We start from the raw sequence: 25,715 nt of genomic DNA on the forward strand, positions 1-25,715 counted from the left end.
TCCACGACAAACGTTTATAGTCTGAACATGAATAAATCTACATTACATTAGATCCATCTGTTATATTAGAGCTGCATTTGGTCCTAAATGAGACGACTGTGATCATTTTGTGTCTTGTTGCATCTTTTTGTGATCATTTTGTGTCTTGTTGCATCTTTTTGTGATCATTTTACATCTTTTTCTGATTATTTTGTATATTTTCACATCCCTTTGTGCAGGTTTTGTGTCTTTTAGCATGTTTTTTTGTGGTAATTTTACATATTTTTCTGGTGATTTTGTGTGTTTTTGCATCTTTTTGTGATTATTTTGTGTATTTTTGCATCTTATTGTGCTGATTTTATATTTTTTGTGGTGATTTTGTGGTAATTTTGTGTCTTTTCTCTTCTTTTCTTGCATGTTTTGTGTCTTTTTGCGTTTTTTTTCTGGTGATTTTGTGTGTTCCTCAGGTGATTTGCATCTTTTTGTGTATTTCTGCAACTTGTTGTGCTGATTTTGTATCTTTTTGTAATAATTTTGTGTCTTTTTGCATCTTTCGGGCAGATTTTATGTCTTTTTGCATGTTTTTGTGTATTTTTCCATCTTTTCGGTGATGACTTTGTGTATTTTTTGTGATTTTTTTTGTGGATTTTAGCATCTTATTATGGTGATTTCGCATCTCTGTGCAGATTTTGTGTCTTTTTTTCATAGTTTATGGTCAAATGCTGTTAAAGAATGAATTATTATTGAGAAACATGCAGATTTTTACAGTTATTGACAGTTTTGGTCTGATTTTTTTGGTTAAATATTGCTTTTGAAGAAATGTGCAAATGAATTGTTAAATTTGACAAATTGAAGCTGAAATGTGCAAAAGGAAAATGATGCTCCAAGTAGATAATCAGTGAAGAAACAAACTGTTGCTTCTCTCAGATCATATCTCAGATCTACATCATCATGGATCATCAGCATTCAGGTTGTTTTCCACCTTCAGAAGGTTCCAGAGCTCCGTCCTTGAGGAGTTTTCCAGAGAGGAAACATCCATAACCCTCGGTGACTTCATTATTTCCATCTTCGCTTCTTGTTAATTAAGATCTTCTCTCTTCTCCCCGGCGTCTCTCCTCCTTCCTGAAGGTTTATTTAGATCCTCCCTCTGGAGATGCTGCAGTTTGTCTCCAGAAGGTCAACTCAAACAGCTGCAGGGCTGACAGGAAGCTGAACACCGTTACCGTGCCGACGGCCAAAACACCAGCAGGTCCCTGATGGACGCTCCGTCACCGGGAATCCCTCAGACACAGATTCAGAGAACATCAGATGATCCTTCAGAGAGTCACAAAAGATCAGATGTTCCTTCAGAGAGTTTCAGGACTTTTGACTTTTGTATTTCTTTATGTTTTTATGCTTTAATATCCATAATTTTTTAGACTTTTGAATGCTAATATCCATGAATTTGGTGCTTTCATGTGTAAATATCCACTTTTTAAAAAACATTTTGTGCATTAATATCCAGATTTTCTTATACATTTTAATACTTTTCTGTATGAATATAATTTTTAGTATTTAAATGTGGTAATATCCAGCTTTTAGTTTCTAAATGATTTATTTAATATTTATTTTGCTCACTGCAGACAGTTTCAACTCATCACTGTTTATAGGATCAAAACCTGCTTTAATTTATTTTACATTATCATCATTTGATTGCTGCTCCTGTTGATTAAAATAAATGTTTCTTTTCGCTTTAAATTGTTTGATATGTATTTTCTGCACAGTTCTCTGATATTTTTCCCTGACAAAGATCCTAAACGAGTCGTATTTATTTCACTCGGCTGAACTCGTTTTGTTCTCTGAGGGTTTAAAATAAATAAAATGAAAAGAAACGGGGCGAAGCTGTTTTCTGCAGTGATTTATTCAGCTTTTAAAGATTAAATTCATCCAAACACATCAGTCCAAAGGGTTTTTAATTATTCAGCTGCCTCATATTTACCTGTCTGTTCTGCTAAAGCTCTGAATTCAGCAGCAGCAGGTTAGAAAAGAAGAATTTCTGGTAAAAATCTGCACAATGACGACTTTTATCAGGAAGAAACGGAAACAAAACGGTGAAATGAGTCAAATCTGAGCTTAAAATTAATCTAAAACACCCCAAAACTGTAAATCTGAAAATATCGACTGGAAATCCATATTATTAATACTTTAATGTAATGTAATGTATGTTTGTGCATTAATATCCAGATGATATATGCTTTTATATTTTATTATTCAAGATTTCAAAACTTTTGCGTGTAATATCCAGATTTTTTAATGTTTTGGAGCTTTAAAATTCAGATTTTTAATCATTTTGTTGATTATCATTCAAATGTTTCACTATTTTCTGCTTTAATATCCAGGATTTAAATATTTTTGTGCATTAATATCCATATTTTTATGTTGTTTTGAGGCGGTTTGCTTTAAATCAACCTGTTTTTTTTTTTTTTTTACATTTTCAAGAGAAACAGGAAACAAACTCTTCCTCTAATTAGTTTATCTTCGTGTTGAGTTCGAGGTTCACAGTAAAAAAGCCACTGAGTGACTGATTGAGGAGGAACAAAGAGAGGAAGAGCAGGAGATAAACTTTTAAAGGCCGAGCGGTTGCTGCATGTATTTTTCATGGTTTCATTTCCATCCTCGCCGACGCCTCCGGACTCTCGGCCTCCGTTTGCATTTCAGCCTCAGATCTCCGTCCGTGGAGAAACGACTCCGGCCACAAACTCATCGTCTTTCATCACACGGCGGTCAGATGAATATGGATGCAGCTCCACGTTAGGAAATCTGGACTCAGGGAGTTTCCTTTTTTCTTTACATTTTTAACAACAACTAAACAGAAACCGTCCCAGTGAGTCTGGTTTCTTTAGATATCAGCTGAATGTTTGGTTCATCTGGTGTTCATCAGAAACCATGGAGATGAACTCACCTGGTTTCAGGTAAATCTGACATTTAAATGCCTCATTTCACTGTTCTGCCTCATTTCTGGCTGAACAGATGAGGCATTCAGGGGAAATCTGTAAATTAAAACTTCTACCAATGTTTGAAAATGTCTGGAAATCTGTAATTTGTAGCGTTGACTGACATATGTGAGGCGTTTAGAGAACATCTGTAAACTGTAGCTTCTACCAATGTTCATGAGACATTTAGGAATCATCTATCATTTGTAGTGCCCACCAATTTTTGTGAGACATTTAGGGAACATCTGTAAACAGGAATGTCTACCAATACGTGTGATGCGCTTGGTGAACAATGTAAATTAAAGCTTCTACTAATGTGTGAAAACATCTGTGAGTTGTAGTGCCTGTCGACGCATGTGAGACATTTAGGAAACATCTGTAAATTGTACTATCTACTGATGTATGTGAGACATTTAGGAAACATCTGTAAATTGCAGTTCATACCAAAACGTGAGCCGTTTAGGGAACTGTGTAAATTAAAGCTTCTACCAACGTTTGACAATCAGTAAGTAGCAACGTCTGATGACGCATGTGAGGCATTTAGGGGAAATCTGTAAATTTTATAATCTGCTGATGTTTGCGAGATGTTTAGGGAACATCTGTAAACAGGAGAGTCTACTAAAATATGTGAGGCATTTATAGAACCGTATAAATTAAAAATTTACCAATGTCTGAAAATGTCTGTAAGTTGTAGCTGATGTTTGAGAGATGTTGAGGGGAAATCTGTAAACTGCAGTGTTGGTTGCTGTTTATGAGGTGTTTACTGACCTCCATAAATTGTAGCATCTAATATTGCATGTAAGGGCCTAAGGGAAATCTGTAATTTGTAGCATCTACCAGTTTGAGATGTTTACAGAACATCTGTAAATTGCAGTTTCTAAAAACAAAAAAAGTGTGGTGTTTAGAGAACTTTCAGAAATTGTAGTCTTTAACAATGACTGTGAGGCAATCATAGAACATTAGTAAATTGCAGAATCTACCTATGTGCGTGAGGTGTTTAGGGAACTTTGGTAAACTGTAGCCTTTAACAACGATTGTGAGACATCTAAGGAACATTTGCTAATGGTAGCATCCTCTGATGCACGTGATGTGTTTAGGGAACATCAGTAAATGTGTGTCCTGATGTTTGTGAGGCGTTTATGTCACATCCTGTAACTTCTACCATCTACTACTGAGCATTGAATGAACGTCTGAACATCTGTTCATTTTAGCGACTATTGATGACATTTGTGAGGCGTTTAGGGAACGTCTGTAAATTGCAGCATCTACTAAAACACATGCGATGCATTTACAGGCCATCTGTAAATGATAGATTCAGAAATGTTACAAGCCTCTGCGTGCACCAGAACCACAAATAAACCCTCGACATCATGCATTTATTGCAGCCGAAGCACAGCTGGAGGAGCTTTTACTGTCAGAGCTTTGGCTTTCTGAACTTTAAAAATGCAAAATGTTTCCAAGAATCCGGCGTTGTGGCGTGTGGAGGTCCAGAATCAGGCAGCGAGAAGCCAGAAAATAAAATAAAATATAACTCTGCTCATAGTATAACTAAAGATAAAGACGTTCAGTCTCAGATCATCCTCAATATAAAGAACAGCATCGTCTGCATAATGGATCACATGTACATAAATTATCCATGTTTTCTCAGATAGATGAAAAAAAACTTGTATTTTATTTATTGCAGGAAAAATACATAACTCCCACTGAGCTGACATAAAATAGATTTGAAAAATTATAAACATACACAGATGTGTTTTAAAACTACTGTATTAGATGAAATAAAATAAAATCTGGTGTAAATTCAATATGTTCGTGGTCCTCGGAGGATTATTCTTGATTAATCTGGCATCTAATTATTATTTTCTTTCATTAATCCTTTCATTATTTTCTGGATTTCTTGTTTAAAGTGTCAGAAAATGGTGAAAATTCAGTGTCCAAGATGTTTATTGTCTCAGAACCCAGAAAACATTCACATTTAAGAAGCTAAAATCACAGAATTTACAGTTTTCCTAATTTTTTTTAACCCAAACTCATAAATTTCTTGTCCATATAGCTTCTGATGTTCAAATAATCAATTATTTGTCTAAAATCTTAAATTTTTAAGGCACTTTTAACAATGTTTGTCATTTTGGTCAAGTTTTGAGTTAATGGACAAGTTTTTGGTCTTTTTTACACTTTTGTGACTAATTTTTGAAAAGTTTTAAGTAATTTTGGATCTATTTTTGGTCTTTCTTTAATACTTTTTGACTGCTTTTAAAGATGTTTCAAGTAATTTTGGATCAGTTTTTGTCAGCTTGGACACTTTTTACAGTCTTAAAAGATTATTTTTTTTTTTTTATTATTATTCTTTTTGTTGACGTTCAATCAAAAATTTAAAAAATTAATTCATGTTTCATTTGCAAATTTTTCTAAAATTTTCCTCCACATTCAGATAAAATTGTGTTTAAAATTAGGTATTTTAGACACTTTTTGATGTACTTTCAACAATTTTTTTAAATACTGGACAAATTCTGAAATAATTATCAGTCAGTTATGACAATTTTTGTGATTTTCGACAAGTTTTTGTCAGTTTTAAAGATTTCAAGGATCGTTTTCAATCAGGAATGTTGAGGAATTTCAGGAAAATATTCACATTAACCCTCCTGTTGTCTTTATTTATAGGCACCAAAAAAATTGTTTCCTTGTCTGAAAAAAATCCAAAAAAATCAGCAAAAAAATTCCCCAAATTTCTGAAAATTTTCAAAACCTTCAGGAAGAAAATTCCAATAATTCCTTAAAGTTTCCCTTAAAAGTTTTATTTTTTAACAAATCGCCCAAATTTGGAAAGAAAATTCTTGTAAATATTTTCAAAAAATTAGTAAAAATCTTCCAGAATAATCTCAAAAATATCTAAAGTGATTACATATCATCAGTAAAACTTATATTTTCTTTAAGAACATTTTTTTAAATTTCTTTTTTTCCACCAAAAAATGTTCAGAGATTTCCCAAAAATGTTGAAAATGTGGACATCAGAAGTTTCACTGTAAAAATATTTTTTTTCCCCACATTTTCAAACTTTAAAATGGGTCAATTTTGGCCTGCAGGACGACACGAGGGTTAAAGAAGCTGCAGTCATATTTTATTTTATAAATGAAAACCAGTCGATTCAGTTTTCATTATTTTCACGTAAGAAATGAAAGAAAACACAAATCTGATGCTGCTGATGATCAGATTCCTGCAAACCAAACATCTAATTCTCTGATAAAAGCAGCTCTGAGGAGGATAAAGTCTCATTTAGCGACCACACGTTGGACTTCCTGATGCTTTCTCTCTTTACATTTGACTTTTAGAAATAATCTGCGTGGTTTTTCCTGCAGCAGCTTGTTAGCGCTGCCGTCGACCTTTAGCCTGGCGTTTCCTCAGCAGCTAATTCCAGCGTGGAGCTAATTTGACCGGTCGTAGCCGAGCGCTAGCAGCGTTAGCGGCCCACTCATTAGCTCTGACAGGAAGCCGCTACCTCGGAGCCTCCAGACGGCTGCCAAAAGGTCTGGAAGGTTTCATTAGAGGCTACAGACAAACGGGCTGCTAATCATTTCTATTCATCCCAAACATGAACACCAGAGAAGAGCGGCGGCGTTTAAAGATAAAGGCTGGCTTCAATCATTGGCAGGTTTCAGAGGAAGCAGCACCGTAAGGAAGACAGGAAAAAGGAATTCTGTTTAACGTTTCTGAGCCACGATGCATTTATTTTATTCATCCAGGAGGTTTTAATTTCCTCTCATTATCCTTTTGCACAATTTCTGAGTCATTTTCGATAGATTTTGACTACTTTTGAAGATTCTTTTCAATACTTGTGGACCAGTGTGTCTGATTTTTGATAAATTGATGTCATTTTGGACAAATTTTGACTCATTTTCAATCATTTTTTTAAAATCATTTTGAACCAGTGTATCTGATTTTTTGTTGACTTTAAAAAAAAAAAATCTTGAGCAATATTTTTGATAATTTTGTACAAATGTATGTCATTTTGGATAATTATTTAACAATTTTATTAGGATGGATTTTCCTCTTGTGATCATGTTGAACACTTTTTGATACATTATTGAATATTTCTGTCAGGAATTCTGAAGACATTTATACCATTTTATACTATTTTCCAGTCAATTTGTGCAAATTTGCATAATTTTAGGCAATTTTTGAGTCATTTTTGACCAATTTTTTATTATTATGTTCAAGTTTGAGTCATTTTGGACAAACATTTGTAAGTTTGGATATAAACAATTCAATTGTTTGTTTCCTCTCCAGTCTTTTCCTCTCTACACTGTTCATCATCTGTAGAAAGATGTTTCTCCATGCTGAATGGATCTCCAACTACTAGAAGATGTTTCTCCATGCTGAATGGATCTCCAACTAGAAGATGTTTCTCCATGCTGGATGGATCTCCAACTAGAAAGATGCTTCACCATGCTGAATGGATCTCCAACTACTAGAAGATGTTCCACCATGCTGAATGGATCTCCAACTACTAGAAGATGTTTCTCCATGCTGAATGGATCTCCAACTACTAGAAGATGTTTCACCATGCTGAATGGATCTCCAACTACTAGAAGATGTTTCACCATGCTGGATGGATCTCCAACTACTAGAAGATGTTTCTCCATGCTGAATGGATCTCCAACTACTAGAAGATGTTTCACCATGCTGAATGGATCTCCAACTACTAGAAGATGTTTCACCATGCTGAATGGATCTCCAACTACTAGAAGATGTTTCACCATGCTGGATGGATCTCCAAGTACTAGAAGATGTTTCACCATGTTGGATGGATCTCCAACTACTAAAAGATGTTTCACCATGCTGGATGGATCTCCAACAACCTGCTCCTCTGTTCACTGTTTCTGAGCCATGCTGCATTTATTTATTCATCCAGGAAATCTTAGTCTAAAATTGCATAAAATGATTTTAAAACTCATCGGAAGTGTCAAATAAATGTCCAAGATACCTCAAAATTGTCCATAATGACTCCAAACTTTTGAAAATTTATCCAAAACAAAATAAAATTGCCGCAAATTTGTCCAAAGTAACCAACAAAAACTCTAAACTGACACGAGTTGTCCAAACAACACTTGAAACTCATCCACAATTACATTAAACTTTAAATTGTTCAAAAGTCGGAGTTTTTTGTTGTTTTGGACAACGTTTAGTCCAGTTTTGAGCCTCTGCTCATCAGCTGCAGAAAGATGTTTCATCATGCTACACATATTTAACTATTATACCTGGAAAAAACATTTTAGACAGGAAGACTTCTTAGAAGTCTTAGAATTTTTGTCCACTAACTGCTGGTCGCAGCTCAATCCCTCGTGGCTTTCAGTTGCACTGAGCAACACGGAATGTTTCATTTTTTACAAGATCTAGTTAAAGCAAAGGGTTTATTTTGGGGAAATTTTTTGAGTAATTTAGATAAAATATTACAATTATAAGCAAATTTCTGGAAATACAGTTAAAAATCTTCACATACTTTGAGGTTCATAAGATTTATTATATTATGTTGTGAATTCTGCAAAAAAAAATAGATAATTTTTGAGTTTTTTTTCAAAGACAACGAACCTTTAAAACCCGCCAGCAGGTTTTGAGGTTCAAAGGATTCATTATATTTTTAAAAATGCTGTGAATTCTGCAAAAAAGGTGGATTTTTTTGCAATTTCCACGAGTAAATTGCATAATTCATGCGCCTGTTTTTTACATCTGTTGTCTTCCTAACCACAGCACATTACAGAATAAAGTGGATTTAGTCACAACTGAAGACTCTTGCAGCAACTTCTTCTTCTTGTTCTTCTTCTTCTGGTGTTATTTTAGATGATCCATTTTTAAATAGGTGACGGAAGATGAATAATTGAGAGCAACAGAAGTCGACGTATTATTCAGCCTCACGTCTTTGTGCTCTTTTAATTTCAACACAATGAAAAAAAGATCAGTTTGCAGCGGCGACGTGCCAGTGGGCAACTCCACACTCTGCTAATTGGACTGAAAACACTCCGAAATGCAATTTAACATCTCGTTGGCAGCCTTTGACATAACTGGGCCAAACACAATAAAGAATTAATGGCATGTGCCAACGCGAGGCTACTTTCTCCGAGCGGATTATTGCACATTGTGCCGTAACGTGTTGCGACGCCACGCGCAGCAGATGAGGAGGCAGGATAATATTTGCGATGACACCAGACACTTCCGACACCTCCGAACGTGTCGGGAGAAGTGAGAGGATGCTATCTGACCTGCAGAGTCAGAGACGGAAAAAGACACGAGAGTTTCTGATGTGAACCAGAAAAATCTGCACAAAACCTGCAGAGATGGAAGATCCTCAGCCTCCGTCTCTATTCAAATAGATGCTTTTATATATTTTTTTTGCAGAGAATTCAACTAGAAGACTGAGGTTACATGCAAACCTGTATTTGGTTTCCTGTATGGATGTATGGATCACACAAACACATTAATTAGTGACCCTTCGACCTGCTAGCTCTCAGGCTCTCATTCTGGTCAATATGAGGATGAAACATGCATGCTGCTGCAAAAACAACCATAAAGAGATGCAAAATTAACAACACAAAGAGACAAAATGGCAACAAACACAAAGAAAATGATACCAAATGTTCCAAAGGTGACACAAAATGATGACATCTTAGAAAAAACAACTATAAAGAGACAAAAAATGAACAATATAAGACACAAATGATCAAAATTGGAGAAAAAAATCATCACAAAGAGACACAACAGCAACAAGATGCAAAATGACAAAATTGTGACATAATCAAAAAAGAAACAAAACTAACCATAAATAGACAAAAAATGAACAAGACATCAAAGAGATGTAAACACAAACAGACGAAATGGCAACAACGAGGCAGAAAATGGCTAAAATGGAACAAAAATTACCATAAATAAATACAAAATACTAAAATCTGACACAAAACAATGAAAAAAAGGCACAAAAAGAACCATAAAGAGACACAAAATGACCAAAATGGAACAAAATCAACCGTAAAGAGACCAAAAATGAACAATATGAGATACAAAATGAGGAAAATAGAAGAAAAAATCACCACAAAGAGACAAAATGACAACAAAGAGATCCAAAATGACAAAAATCCAACACAAAACAATCAAAAAAGGAACCAAAAAACCCTCATAAATAGACACAAAACAACCAAAACAGAACTAAAACAACCACAAAGAGACAAAAAATGACCAAAATCAGACATAAAATTACCAAAATGCATTAAAAAATGACTACAAAAGAAACAAAACGGCACCAAAGAGATGAAAAATACCTAAAATCAGACCCCAAAAGTTCCAAATATAATGAAATAATTGGTGATGAACTCATTCGTTGACCACTAAGATAATCATCTGATCCAAACATCCTAAACTGGGACATTTTAAAGTCTAAAACCAAAGAAGCTCTCTCTGGATCCAGCTGTAATTTCATACATGGATGTAAACCACAGAAAGCCGATAGAGTGAGACTCACCCCGACGCCGTCCTCCTGCCGGTACTGCTTCCAGGCCCGGCCCGAGTCGCTGTACAGCAGCAGGAAGCCGCTGACCCAGTCCCAGCTGTCGTAGCGGCCCTGCGTGGACACCGCCGTCACCTCCATCTGCTCCCGGAGGTCCACCTGGAGCCAGGGCTCCTGGTCCGTCACCATGGGAGACCATCCTCCAGCTCCTGGACACACAACATCCATTAGAGGCTGTGGTCAGAACCGCCGGCTTCAGGTTGCACAAATACAGGGTTCAAGGTGAAGCTGCAGACGGCAGCGAGGCGGCAAACGGTCCAGTTTAACAATAGGAGACGGTAAAAACAGAGAGAATGAGTTAAAAGAGACGCAAAATTACCATGAAGTGACTCAAAAATTAGCAATATGAGACAGAAAATGGGTAAAACGGAACAAAAACAACCTTTAATAGGTGTAAAATTACACCAAAATGGCAACAAAAGGATGCAAAATGACCAAAATCAGAAACAAAATTACCTAAAAGGAACAAAAACAACCATTAATAGATGCAAAAATTATCATTAAGTGACACACAACTAACAATATGAGACAGAAAACAGGTAAAAACAGAAAGACTGGTTAAAAAGAGATGGAAAATGATCAATATGAGACACAAAACGATCACAAAGAGACAAAAAAATAAACATAGAGATAAAGTGGCAACAAAAACATGCAAAATGAGCAAAACCAGACACAAAATGATCGAAATGGAACAAAAACAACCATTAATAGATGCAAAATGACCACAAAACGACAACAAGGAGACACAAAATGACTAAAATCAAACATAAAACAACCAGAAAACAGATACAAAGACACGTAAAAAAATCAAGACATGACACAAAATGACCAGATTAGAGCAAAATTACCATAAACACACATGAAATCAGCAAAATAAGACACAAAATGACCAAAAAGAGACAAAAATAATAATCATATAGAGATAAAGTGGCAATAAAAACATGCAAAATAAGCCAAATCAGACACAAAATGACCAAAATGGAACAAAAACAACCATCAGTAGATGCAAAATGACCTCAAAATGGCAACAAAGAGACGCAAAATGACTAAAATCCAAAACAAAATGACCAAAAACAACCACAAAAAGATGCAAAATAATCAAAATGTGACACAAAATGACCAAACTGGTTAAAAAAAAAACAACCATAAAAAAGATGCAAAATGACCACAGACACCAAAAAATCAAAACAAAAGACACAAAATGTCCCAAATAAGACAAAAAACGACAAAAACAGAACAAAAACCATCACAAAGAGATGCAAAAGACCACAAAGAGACACAAAATTAACAACATGAGTCAGAAAATGAACAGAAAGAGCCAAAAATTAAACATATACAGATAAAATGGCAACAAAAACACCACAAAAAAGACAAAAAGAGATGCAAAATTACCAAAATCAGACACAAAATGAGCAAAAACAACCAAGATGTGACATATAATGGCCTAATAACCATAAAAAGATGCAAAATGACCAGAAAAAGACACAAAACTCAACAATAAAAGACACAAATGATCAAAAATGTGGCAAAAATAACCATAAAGAGACAAAAAAAAGTGCAATATCGGACGTAAAATGACAATAACAGTCATAAAAAGATTAAAAATGAAGACAAAGAGACAGAAAAACAACAGTATGAGGCATGAAATGAGGCAGAGGTCAGAACCATCGGGTTCATGTTCCAGAAATAAAAGTTCAAGGTGAAGCTGCAGACGTCAGAGCGGCTGCATTTTATTCTTTATTCATTATTCATTATATAACCGATGGACAGAAGGTCGACTGTAAGCAAACTAAATTAATAATAGGAGACACTACATGACCTAAAACGCTAAGAATGGTGGCAGAGAGATGCAAAACTGTCAGGATGCGACAGAAAACGACCATAAAGAGACTCAAAATTAGCAAAATAAGACACAAAATCAACAAAACGCACGAAAAAACAACCAAAAAAAGACAAAACAGCATCAAAGAGATGCTAAACAACTGGACAAAAAACAAGCAGAAAGAGGCAAAAATTGATCAATATTAGACACAAAATGACCAAAAAGGGACAATAAAATGACCACAATGAGACAAAATGGGAAAAAAACTGAGGAAAATGACTAAAATCAGACACAAAATGAATCAAACTAAAACAACCATACAGACATGCAAAATGACCACAAACAGAAACAATGGTAATAAAGTGATGAAAAACAATCAAGATGTGACACAAAACGATCAAAATGTCAAAAAAACATGAAAGAACATGCAAAATTAACACAAGATGACTAAAATACACCAAAAAAACAATCACAAGGAGACAAAATGGCAACAAAGAGATGCTAAATGACTAAAATCAGACACAAAATGTCCAGAAAGACAAGCAGAATTTACAATATGAGACACAAAATGACCAAAAATAACAAGAATGATGACAAAGACACGCAAAACAATCAAGATGAGACACAAAATGATAAAAATGGGGCAAAAATGACCATAAACAGATGCAAAATAACCTCAAAGACACAAAAAATGAACTACAGGAGACACAAAACAACCAGAAAGGAACAAAAACAACCACAAAGAGACAAAATAACTAAAATCAGAACTTAATAACCAAAAAGACATTCAGAATTTGGAATGACTAAAATCGGAAACAAAAAGAGCAAAACTAAGACGAAAACAAGCAGAAAGAGAAGCAAAGTGGCAACGTAGAGAAGGAAAATGACTGAAACAGACACTAAATGAGCGAAACGGTTTAAAAAGCAGCACACAGAGCTGCAGCTGTGTTGGACGTCGTCCTTTAAATCAGGATCCTGATGGACCGTTAATGGACACATCACCAGTCTGGACTGGACACAGCAGGAACCAGCACAGGAACTCACCGTCTCTCCTGTTGAGTTTAGCGTTGTGAGCAGCGTAGCCGACCGACGACTGAGAAGAGCTCTGGAAGGACGAGTGAGGCAGCGAGGACACCAGAGGAGCGTTACAGTTATCTGCAAAAACAGAAAAATAAAATACGACATCAGTTAGCGTCACATCTGGGCTCTTTACATGTTCTCCAAAAGTATGTGGACACCCTACAGGGCTAGTCCTATACAGATAACAGGGGTTTAACGTCCAGGTGTCCACATACTTTTGACCAATTCATCTATTTATCTGACTGAGATCCTGCTGAGGAAGCAGTAAAATCTAACATGTCTGAACAGTATATTACCAAAAGTTGTGGACACCCCGATGTAAATAAATCCAAAATGACCATAATGTATTAAAAATAGTCTAAGATGAAAAATTTGTACAAAAATGACTAAAAATGACTCCATTATTGTCAAAAAATAACTTAAAATTTGTGCAAAATGACTAAAACTTGTCGAAAAATTACTTAAACTGAGTCCAAAATGGCTAAAACTTTGCCAGAATGACACAAAGTTCACAAGATTTGACAAAAAAAAGACACAAATTAATGTAAAATGAGTAAAACGACCAAAATACTTAAAAAGTGTGTCTGGAATGACTAAATGTGTCTAAAATGTTGAGAATTTACTTTAAAATGACTCAAAATTACTACCAAATTACTAAAACTCATCCAAAATGACACAAAATTTGTCCAAAACTACAAAAATTAGTCCAACAATTATCCAAAATTACTCAAAATGAATCTAACATGGCTCAAATCTTGCCAAAAATTACTTAAAAATATGTTCTGTTTGAGTCATTTTGCACCAATTTCAAGTCATTTTTTCCACAAGATTTGAGCGATTTTGGGAGAATTTTGAGTCATTTTGGACATTTTTTTAAAAACATTCTGAAGAAGTTTGAGTCATTTTTGGCAAATTTGAGTCATTTTTAACCAGATTTATGTAATTTTGGACAAAGTTTGCATCACCATAGACACATTTTGAGTCATTTCAGATCATTTTTGACAAATCTGTATGATTTTTGACAAGATTTGAGACATCTTTGTCATTTTGGACAAATTTGTAATTTTATCTTCCCTTCTCTTTGTTGCCATTTTGTCTCTGTAGTTATTTTTTTGTTCCATTTTTGATAATTTTATGTTGCATCTTGATTGTTTTACATGTCTTTGTCATCATTCTTTCTATTTTGGGTCATTCTGTGTCTCATATTGTAAATTCTGAATCTCTTTTTGGCTGCTTTGAGTCTGATTTTAGTCATTTTGTATCCCTTTGTTACCATTTTGTGGTTATTTTTGTCCCATTTTGGTAATTTTGAGTCTCCTGCAGTTGTTTTTTTGTCTCTTTGAGGTCATTTTTGCCCAAGTTTGATCATTTTGTGTCGCATTTTGATTGTTTTGCATCTCTTTGTCACCATTCTTACTGTTTTTGGTCATTCTGTGTCTTATGTTGTAAATTCTGAATCTCTTTTTGGTTGTTTTGAGTCCGATTTTAGTCATTTTGTATCCTTTTGTTACCATTTTGTCTCTTTGCGGTTCTTTTTTGGTTCCATTTTTGATAATTTTGTGTCCGATTTTAGTCATTTTATGTCTTATATTGTAAATTTTACATCTCTTTGTCGCTGTTTTTGTTCATTTTTGTTTATTTAGTGTGTGATTTTTGTCATTTTGCATCTCTTTGTTGCCATTTTGTGGTTATTTTTTTGTCTCATTTTGGTAATTTTGTATCACATCTCGATTGTTTTGCATCTCTTTGTCACCTTTCTTTCTGTTTTTGGTAATTTTAGTGTCTTATTTTAGCCATTGTTTGTAAAATACAGACAGAGAGGTACTAAAACTGCACAGGTCTGATCTAGGTTGGACAACTACAACCTCCAAACCCTGGTCAGCAGCTCGCCTCCTTCCCTCCTTCATCCGGTCCACATGTAGAGAATAAAAGGCTGACAGCTGTAGGAGGTGAGGACCTAAAGCTCTGATGTTCTGACACTCAGGGAAACTTTGGAAGTGTTTGTTGTTTACAGATTTGCTGCTGAGCCAAACGCCGGCTGTCAGTCACTCAGACTTATGGATGGAGGCTGATTTGTCTGCAAAGCTGCTCCTTGGCCTGCAGGATAACTGGAAATCCTCTGACTCACCATCTCCGGACCTGCATCCCATAATAAACACATGCATGACAGGGAACGCCTAATCTGCCTCCAAATCACAACAACAACACGAGCTGCTGCAGACACACAGGGAGGAGGAAGAGGAGGAGGAGGAAGAGGTGGAGGAGGAGGAGGAGGAGGAAGAGGAGGAAGAGGAGGAAGAGGTGGAGGAGGAAGAGGTGGAGGAGGAGGAGGAGGAGGAGGAGGAGGAAGAGGTGGAGGAGGAGGAAGAGGAGGAAGAGGAGGAAGAGGAGGAGGAAGAGGTGGAGGAGGAGGAGGAGGAGGAGGAGGAGGAAGAGGAAGAGGAGGAGGAAGGAGGAGAAGGAGGAGGAAGGAGGAGGAGAGGAAGGAGGAGGAGGAGGAGGAGGAGGAGGAGGAGGAGGAGGAGGAGGAGGAAGGAGGAGGAGGAGGAGGAGGAGGAGGAGGAGGAGGAGGAGGAGGAGGAGGAAGGAGGAGAAGGAGGAGGAGGAGGAGGAAGGAGGAGGAGGAGGAGGAGGAGGAGGAGGAGGAGGAAGGAGGAGAGGAGGAGAAGGAGGAGGAGGAGGAGAGGAGGAGGAGGAGGAGGAGGAGGAGGAGGAGGAGGAGGAGGAGGAGGAGGAAGGAGGAGGAGGAGGAAGGAGGAGAGGAGGAGGAGGAGGAGGAAGGAGGAGGAGGAGGAGGAGGAGGAGGAGGAGGAGGAGGAGGAGGAGGAAGAGGAGGAAGAGGAGAAAGAGGAAGAGGAGGAGGAGGAAGAGGTGGAGGAGGAAGAGGAGGAGGAGGAAGAGGAGGAGGAGGAGGAGGAGGAGGAAGAGGAAGAGGAGGAGGAGGAGGAGGAAGAGGAGGAGGAGGAGGAGGAGGAGGAAGAGGAGGAAGAGGAGGAGGAGGAGGAAGAGGAGGAGGAGGAAGAGGAGGAGGAAGAGGTGGAGGAGGAGGAGGAGGAGGAAGAGGAGGAGGAGGAGGAGGAGGAGGAAGAGGAGGAAGAGGAGGAAGAGGAGGAAGAGGAAGAGGTGGAGAAGAAGTGTGTCCACGTAAACTTGGTCTGACGTAGTTCTGATTTACAGAACTTTCTTTAAAGGACAAATAGTTTCACGTTTATTGTTTCTCATCATTATTACGTACGGAGTTCCTGACTCTGATCAGTCTGATACCATAAAATATATAAACAAAATAACATTTTTGGACACAAAATAAACAAAAATGCTAAAAAATTACACTAAACTGCCAAAAGGAGCGGAAAAATGACAACAAAGAGAAGGAAAATGACTAAAATCAGACACAAAAAGTCACAAATGTGACACAAAATGATCAAAAATGAACAAAAATCATAAAAGACATGCAAAATGAACAATATGGGGGCAGAAAATGACCACACTGGAACAAAAAGTGTTCCAACAAGTTTTTTGTCACATTGGACAAAACAGTGAAATATTTGAGAAGATTTGTGTAATTTTTGGGAAGTTTTAGTCATTTTGGACACATTTTGAGTCATTTTACACTATTTTTTAAAAGTATTTTGGACAAGTTTTAGTCATTTGAATGAAATACTGACATTTTTGGGATGAGTTTTAGTCATTTTGGACTAATCTTGATAAGATTTATTAATCCTGCAGTGAACAAATGTAACTTATTACAGCAGCAAAGAGCATCTAAGAAATATCAGTAGAAAAATAAATATATATGAACTAAAAATAGCCAGAAGTACTCATTCAGACTGAACAATGCTGCACATATGAATGGTTCTGCACAGATCGGTCCATCAGCAGTGAATACTAACTGTAGCGTAGCGTAGCGTGCTAGCAGGATTAGCATCTAAAGCTGCTAAAGGATCAGAGCTACATCCTCAATATTTCCTGAGTTGGACGGAAATCTTCTAAATAAAATGATCCCATCAGGAGATTTATTAGGACTTTATTCTGGAATAACCGACACAGAGAGCAGATATTTAGTCCAACCAACCAGAGGGAAGCATCTACAGGCTGATTAAACGATCACCGAGCAGTTGATCAGGTTCGACTGATCCGTCCTCAGGTTCCTCCTCAGGTTCCTCCTCAGGTAGGTTTACTATTTACACCAGGAGGTTTGACAGTTTGGTCACTTTGGGGTCATTTAATGTCGTTTTTGTTTTTTTGTGACTCGTTTTTGTCATTTTGTGTCTTGTTTGTGTCTAATTTGTGTCTCGTTTGTGTCTAATTTGTGTCATTTTGTGTCTCATATTTGATATTTTGTGGCTTTGCCGCATTTGGGTCAATTTGTGGTCTGTCTGTATTCCATTTTTGTTGTTCAATTTCCTTGTTTTTGTCATTTTATGTCACATTTTTTTGTTTCTGGTGATCTTGTGTCTTGTTTTGGTCATTTTTTTTCTCTTGTTTTTGTCATTTTTTCTCTCGTTTTTGTCATTTTTTCTCATTTTTGTTATTTTTTGTTTTTGTCATTTTTTCTCGTTTTCGTTATTTTTTCTCTTGTTTTTGTTATTTTTTCTCTTGTTTTTGTCATTTTTTCTCTCGTTTTTGTCATTTTTTCTCATTTTTGTTATTTTTTGTTTTTGTCATTTTTTCTCGTTTTCGTTATTTTTTCTCTTGTTTTTGTTATTTTTTCTCTCGTTTTTGTCATTTTTTCTCGTTTTTGCTATTTTTTCTCGTTTTTATTTTTTCTCTCATTTTTGTCATTTTTTCTCGTTTTTGTCATTTTTTCTCTTGTTTTTGCCATTTTGTTTCTCCTTTTTATTGTTTCTGGTCATTTTGTGTCTTATTTCTGTCATTTTATCGAACTTTTGTTATTTTGCATCATTTCTTTCTTTTGTGTCTTGTTTTGTGCCATTTTGTCTGATCTTTGTGTCATTTTTGTTGTTTTGTGTCTCATTTATGTCTCATTTTTGTTGTGTGTTTCGTTTCTTTCATTTTGTGTCTAGTTTTTGTCATTCTGTGTCTCCTTTTTATTGTTTCTGGTCATTTTGTGTCTCCATTTTGTCTCTGAACCGTGACTAAATGTAGATGTGTGTCCTGCTGTATGAGTGTTGCTTGTCCTTCGTTATTTCTGGGAGGACTGAAGCTCCATGAGGCTGAGAAGTGGATCAATGCTCCGTTGGTTTTGGTCTTTTCACGGCGTTTGCTCGCAGTAATAATAAAACTAAAGAAACAACAGTGAATATTGCAGCCTGATCCTTTAATGCGGCTCAATAACGGCATCATCGGCCGCTCTGCTTCCACAAATCAAACATCCTGCTCCGGTTTGGCTTCAGCTGATCGATGTGTGTAATTAACTCAGGTAGTCCAAGGACACCTGCTGGACGCAACAACAACAACACAACGTTCTCCAGAAGGACTCGCAACGAGCAGAGAGGAGGAAGTTTGAGGAAAAGCACAAACAGGCGGATATGAAGAAAAGCCGAAGGGATGTTCTAAAAATAGCAGCTGGATGGAAGCAGATCCTGGAGACGGGATCAGAACCGGCTGCTGACGGACTGGAAACCTGCAGCAGGAAAAACCGAGTGGAGCTCCTTAATCAGCACAACGTGGACTGATATTTAAAAACAATCTGGCATCATACGTTGTTATTTTCTGTCTCATTTTTGTCATTTTATGTCTCATTTTGTCATTTTGTCTCATTTTTGCAGTTTTGTGTCTCATTTTTGTCATTTTGTCTCATTTTTGCAGTTTTGTGTCTCATTTTTGTCATTTTGTCTCATTTTTCTTCTTTTCTGTCTCATTTTTGTCATTTCGTGTCTCATTTTGTCATTTTGTCTCATTTTTGCAGTTTTGTGTCTCATTTTTGTCATTTTGTCTCATTTTTGCAGTTTTGTGTCTCATTTTTGTCATTTTGTGTCTTATTTGTTATTTTGTCTCGTTTTGTTGTTTGGTATCTTACTTTTGTTTATATCTATTTTATTTATTTTTGTTAATATTTACTCACTGAGCTGATTGCCTCGTTTATTTTCTGCATTTACACAAAGAAAACAATTAAATTCTAAACAATTTATTGCTGTTTCTTCAGATTTACCCCCTTTTTCTTTCTTGAATTTCAGATATTATGGAGTAAAATCACAGAAAAAACATGTTAATTTCCGTGTTACATGCGGGTAAAACAAATTGTTTTATACTGTATTTAAACCAGAAACAACTTTTATTATTCTACAGATATTTGCTGCTGTTTGAAAGAAATATTATGGATATTAACAACTGAAAATATGTCAAATATTTCTTTCCACAACAAAAATCTGTATCTTTATAAATGGGAGCTCTTTTTATACACTGAAGGATCGTGGAAACCATCATCTTCAGGAACAAACTCGTAGATGATTGTAGGAAACCAGTAGAACTCACAGCTGTTTAATAGTGATAGTGAAAGGAAGAACATTTCCACATGAAGGGAACTCAAAGGACTAAACAGCTGCAGCTCTAAGAAAACCACTGATCAGAAAAAAGGCTTCAGTTTGCTGTGGAGCATAAAGATTGGACTCTGGATCCATGGAAGAGGGTCATGTGGTCTGATGAGTCCAGATTTACCCTGTTCCAGAGTGATGGGGGCAGTAGTTTAGGTTTGGTTTTGGCCCTGGTATTAGACCTTTTTAGGACTGGTTTAGGACTGGTTTCAGACTGTCTTGGGTGGGTCTTTTATTAACCCCAAGAACACCAAACCTACCATCAAGCATGGTGGTGGCAGTATCATGCTCTGTAGAACTGGAGCTTTACACAAAGTAAATGGAATAATGAAGAAGGAGGATCACCTCCATGTTCTTCAGGAAAACTTAAAACTATCAGCAGAAGGTTGATCTTGGACACAGTTGGATGTTTCAACATGACAATGAGCCCAAACACACATCAGACGTGGTAAAGAAATGGTTCCATCAGGCTGGAATGAAGGTTCTAGACTGGTCTCCCCAAAGTCCTGACTTAAACCCATCAAGAACCTGAAGAACCAAGTCAAAGACGACAAATTTGTTGTCTTTCTGTCACAGACTTGAGTCTGTTAAATTGACAGTATAATGATACTGCCACCTCCATGCCTGACGGTAGGTATCATGTTTGTGGTGATTTTGTGTCCCATTTGTCTAGTTTCATGTCGTCTTCTGTCTCACTTTTGTCATATTTTATCTTGTTTTTGTTGTTTTGTTTATTGTTTTTGTCATATTTTGTCTCATTTGTGTTTATTTTATGTCTCGTTTTTGTCTCTATACATGTCTTGGGACAGTTTTGTCACTTTGTGGTCATTTTCTGACTTGTCTTTCTTGTGTTCTGTCTCATTTTTGTGGTTTCATGCTCATTTTGTCTCCACATACTACAGATATTTATTTATAAACTGTGAATTTTTGTCATCTGACAGTTGATCTCAGCTCAGTGTGTCTCAGATTCTCTGTTGCATCAAGGAGCTCAGAATTTTGTGTTTTTTACAGAATCCAGTTACCTGAAACACTTTATTTTTTTGCTAATTTTTGAACAGAAAAATACATTTTCCTGAACTTCCTCTGTTTTTCAGCATAGATCTGGTCATTTTTTTCTCCAACATGAACTTAGTTCCAGGACTGTGGGAATAACTCAGTAACTCCATTTGTTGGAGGATAAATGGTTGAATTGTGGCGACTTCTTGACAGAAAAGTCGTCTTTCAAAGCTGCTGCTGGATATCAGGGGTCAGAAGATGAACTCTGTGGTTTTAAATGACGCATTATTAGTTTTTTAAATGCTGTGAAGTAGAGAAAGAAGAGGTGAAGTCTAATTAAGATCTCCGAAAGGCTGCGTGTAAATAAAGTGTTCCATCAGTAAAGAGCTGAAGAAGCTCTTTCTGCTCTGAACTCCACTAAATGACTTCTTTCCTTCGACGGCTAATCGATGTTTTCCAATTAACACATTCATCTCCAGCTTTTGTTTCAGACAGAGATAAAAAATCCCAGAATAAAAGATGAAGCAGCTTTAATAGAAGGAACCATTTAGATGTCAAACGTCTCTGGATCAGACTGTTTGTGTTTGGAGTTAAAGCGTTTTATGAAGCTGCTCCCGTTTCCCACTGATTATTTTGATTCCTTCTGTCAGCGACTCTGGAAACAGAGTTTATTAAAGCAGGAAAAGCTGAGTTCCTGCTGCAGGTTGAGCTTTTATTTCACAGATTCACATCAACAACCAGCTAAAGGAAACAACGTCCACAAATACGACGGCCTTTCTGTCATTTAATGTCTCCTTTGTGTCCTTTTGTCTCATTTGTGTCCTTGTTTGTCTCATTTTTGTCGTATTTTGTCTCATTTGTGTTTATTTTGTGTCGCATTTGTGTTTATTTTGTGTCTCGTTTTTGTTGTTTTCTGTCTCGTTTTTGTTTTGTGTCTCATTTTTGTTGTTTTGTGTCTCATTTTTGTTGTTTTGTGTCCTGTTTTTCACGTGTTTTGTCTAATTTTTTCCGCTTTATGTCTTATTTTGTGTCTGAATTTCGGGGATTATTTAATTTACAGAAACATCATAACATCACAGCTGCTCCCAGTTGAAGTCTTAGAAATATGAGAAGTTCCAAAAATCTATAGATACACAGAAAAGTAGGAACATTATAAGATGGAATCAACATTTCCAATGTTTTTCACTTAAAAACACAATGGTTCCACGTGTCAATAATACTTAACTATTTACAGTTTTAAAGCCTTTTTCGTTTGTTGTCTCAATTTTCTCCTTTTCATTGTTCTACATCTCAATTATGGCACTTTGTCATTTTTCAAGAAAAGTTTAAAGTCATTTTGGCAAAGCTTTGAGCCACTCGGCAGGTTTCAAGACATTTTCTACAGTTCTGGGGTCATTTTTAAGCAGCTTTGAGTGTTTCGGGACAAATTTCGAGACATTTTAGACAATTTTGTCCACGTTTAAGAACACTTGAGACACTTTTAAGTACTTTTTGGACAATTTCTAGTCTGGTTTTTGAGTAATTTTGTCAAGTCTGAGTTGCTTTGGACACAATCTGAGTCATTTTGGAAAATTTTTGCATCTTTCTGGACACGTTGGACAGTTTCAGCCAAACTGGACAGTTTCTGAGAAGTTGTCATGAAGTGTTCAGTCATTTTTGACACATTTTGCAGTTTCTTGCTCTGATAAAAGATGTAATTTTGGTGAATTTTAAGCAGAAAGCATCTTTAAACGTTCTTCTATTACCACCTGGAGGTCTGGATCGATACAAACCCTAAATCTGATGGTGTCTCTACAGAATCCTGACGAGGTGGTCTGATGGAGCAGGAGTTAAGTCAACAGAGAGCACGGAGTCGATAATAAGGGAGCTGCAGTGATGCTATCTGGGATTGATGAAGCTTCATGTGATCCGTCCGTGGACCAACATCTCGGCGACCTCCACAGCACCGGTGTCCGTTTCACAATTAGCTCCCCGACGGCGGCCGCTTCAAGGAAGTGGTCGTCGATACGAGCGACGGAGGTTTACTGTAGCAGTTTAATCCAAACGAGCTTTTTCCAGGCAGCCGGCGGGATGATTTATCGACAGCTCCAATGATTAGACGCATCGCATTAATTATTCAGACCTCACTCAGGAACGGGGCGATAATTTTCTCCACGAGGTTATTGGATTTCTGGAAGCGTTTTGTTTCTTTTTTAGGCGATAATGGAGGAACATCCTGTTGACAGAAGGACCAAGAATGAAACCTGCTAATAACACTGATGAGATAAAAACATTTCAGCTTTTATGTCTTGTTTCTGTCATTTTGTGTGTTTTTGTTGTTTTCTTTGTTGTTTTTGTCATTTTGTGTGTTGTTTTTGTTGTTTTGTGTCATTTTTGTAATTTTGTGTCTCGTTTTTGTTGTTTTGAGTCTTGTTTCTGTCATTTTATGTCATCTTTTTGTCAATTTTTGTCTCCTTTTTGTAGTTTTGGGTCTTGTTTTTGTTGTTTTAGACAGTTTTAAAATGATTTCAGAAAGGTTTAAAGTTATTTTGAACAAGTTTTTGACATTTTGAACAGATTTTGAGACATTTTTGGACTAGTTTTAAAGTTATTTAGGACTCATTTTTGCCACATTGTACACATTTAAAATCATTTTGGACACAAAGGCTTCAGTAATTCAGATCAACTCTCTGATTCTGACCTTTTTCAAGCTGTTTTGGACAGAGTTTGAAATTTTGGACAAATTTTGAGTTATTTTGGACAATTTTGGAGTCATTTTAGACAGTTTTTAAAGTTACTTTGGATGAGTTTTTGTCATGCTGGTCACATTTTTAAAGTCATTTAGGACATGCTTTTTGCCACATTTGAAAAACATTGGGTCAATTTGAACAAATTAAGTCATTTTGGACAGAATTTTGACATGCTGGACATATTTTGAGACATCTTAACCAGATTTTAAGTCATTTTGGACCACATTTTTGACAAATTAGACAAACCTTAAGTCATTTTAAATGGGTTTAGTCTTTGGTTGATTTTTGTTTTTTGAGCCAAAAGTCTCAAAATACAAGAGTTTTAGTCACGCTGGACACATTCGTAGACATTCTAAGACAACTAGACAACTTAACAGTCATTTTGGACAGTGTTTAAATTATTTCAGAAAGGTTTTAAGTAATTTTGGGCAGTTTTTCTGACATGTTGAACAGATTTTAAGACATTTTGGACTAGTTTTTCTCAAGCTGGTCAAATTTTGGGTCATTTTGGACACATCTGAGGTGATTTTGTACATTTTTAAAGTCATTAGTTTTTGCCCACCTGGAAAAACTTTGAGTCAGTTTGGACAAATTAAGTTTTTTGAAAAATGCTTCAAATTAAACATTTCAATACAACCAACGTTTCTTTTTTGCAACCAAATCTTCCTCTTCAGAGTCTTAAAATCGTGACATCTCACCTTTCATGTCAAGAAGAAGCCATAAAATAAAAAAACAATACTCAGATTTTCAACTTTCAGACAGTCCTTAAACTAGTTAGAGGTTTGGTTCCAGTAAGAAAAAATTCTCAATATAAAAATATAGAATAACATCTGAAAACTACTTTATTCTACACGTCTCAGTTAAAAAACTGGCATTCTGTTTTGTCTTTTGGAGCTTCTCAGACACAAGAGGACTAAAGAAATTCTTTGGCATCACCCTGAATCATGGATGTGTTTAATAAATGTTCCCAATTAAAAGCATATTTAGTGAGAAGGCAGAAAAAGAGGACGGTTGTGCATGTTAGAAAATGTGTTGTAGATTAGTTATAGTGCCGTTTTCTTTTAAAACAGTGAAAAATACTTCAAACTAAACATTTCAACATAACCAACATTTCTTTTTTGCAACCAAATTTGACTTTTTAGAGCTTTTTTGTGTCTTGATTTTCTGGTTTTCTGTCTCATTTTTGTCATTTTATGCTTTATTTTGTGTTTTGTTTTTGTCATTTGGTCTAATCTGTGTCCTTTTTGTCTCATTTTGTGTTTATTTTGTCTCATTTTTGTCAATTTTTTTCTTAGTTTGGTCTCTCTACACGTCTTTGGGACAGTTTTGTCCCTTTGTGGTGATTTTGTGTGTTGTTTTTCTTTTTTTCTCTCATTTTTGTCATTTTATGCTCATTTTGTCTCCCTTTGTTTGTTAATTTTTGAACAGAAAAATACATTTTTCTGAAATATCACCGCTTGGTAGGAAGTAGTGAAAAAGCTAAAAATAAAGATATAATAAACATAAAGTAAGTACAACATAAAGGCAGCTAATGAACAACACATCTGCTGACATGCACCACCTTCTTCTTTTTGTCTTTGAAGCTTCTGGGGCACATGAGGATTTATTGTTGTTTATTTGTTGTTGTTTGTTGTTGCTAAATCCATATATTGTATATCTGTGTTATGTTTTACTGCTTCTTTCAGCAGTAAAATGTGTAGATTTGTTGCTTCAGATGCATCATGCAGGAGTTCAGCAGAAAGGAAACTTTAGTAAAACACGTTTCCCGTGCGCACACACATGCACATTTCAACACGTTTAGGGTGGTTGTGTTCTAATAACACACAGCAAAGAGCCACACTAAGGAGCTCCATTTAGCAGCCAGCAGACGGACTCTGAAGCCGAGGGTTATTATTATATTATTATATATCACTATACAGAACGTTATACACCATAATACACTGAACACTTCTACAGATCAAACTGTATTGGAGAGTAAAGCAGGAATAAATGTTCCAGCAGCAGATTACATTCTGCTCAGTGCTGCTTTCTCTCTTTTTCTTTCTTTCTCTTTCTTTCTTTCTTTCTTTCTTTCTTTCTTTCTTTTTCTGA

At 36.1% G+C, this 25,715-nt stretch overlaps 1 protein-coding gene across 2 annotated transcripts in view; it reads right to left on the bottom strand.

Moving 5' to 3' along the window:
* cntnap5a (contactin associated protein family member 5a) overlaps positions 1-25,715 on the bottom strand; it is a 172,540-nt gene that overhangs the window by 127,179 nt on the left and 19,646 nt on the right. For both annotated transcript variants that reach the window (XM_055015104.1, XM_055015105.1), the window contains exons 2-3: positions 13,370-13,480; positions 10,459-10,652 (exon numbers count right to left, since the gene is read on the bottom strand). In XM_055015104.1, coding sequence (XP_054871079.1) covers positions 10,459-10,652; positions 13,370-13,480 — 305 coding nt within the window. The remainder of the gene's footprint in view (positions 1-10,458; positions 10,653-13,369; positions 13,481-25,715) is intronic.

This window comes from Amphiprion ocellaris, chromosome 11 (assembly GCF_022539595.1).
Source record: "Amphiprion ocellaris isolate individual 3 ecotype Okinawa chromosome 11, ASM2253959v1, whole genome shotgun sequence".
Lineage (NCBI taxonomy): Eukaryota > Metazoa > Chordata > Actinopteri > Pomacentridae > Amphiprion > Amphiprion ocellaris.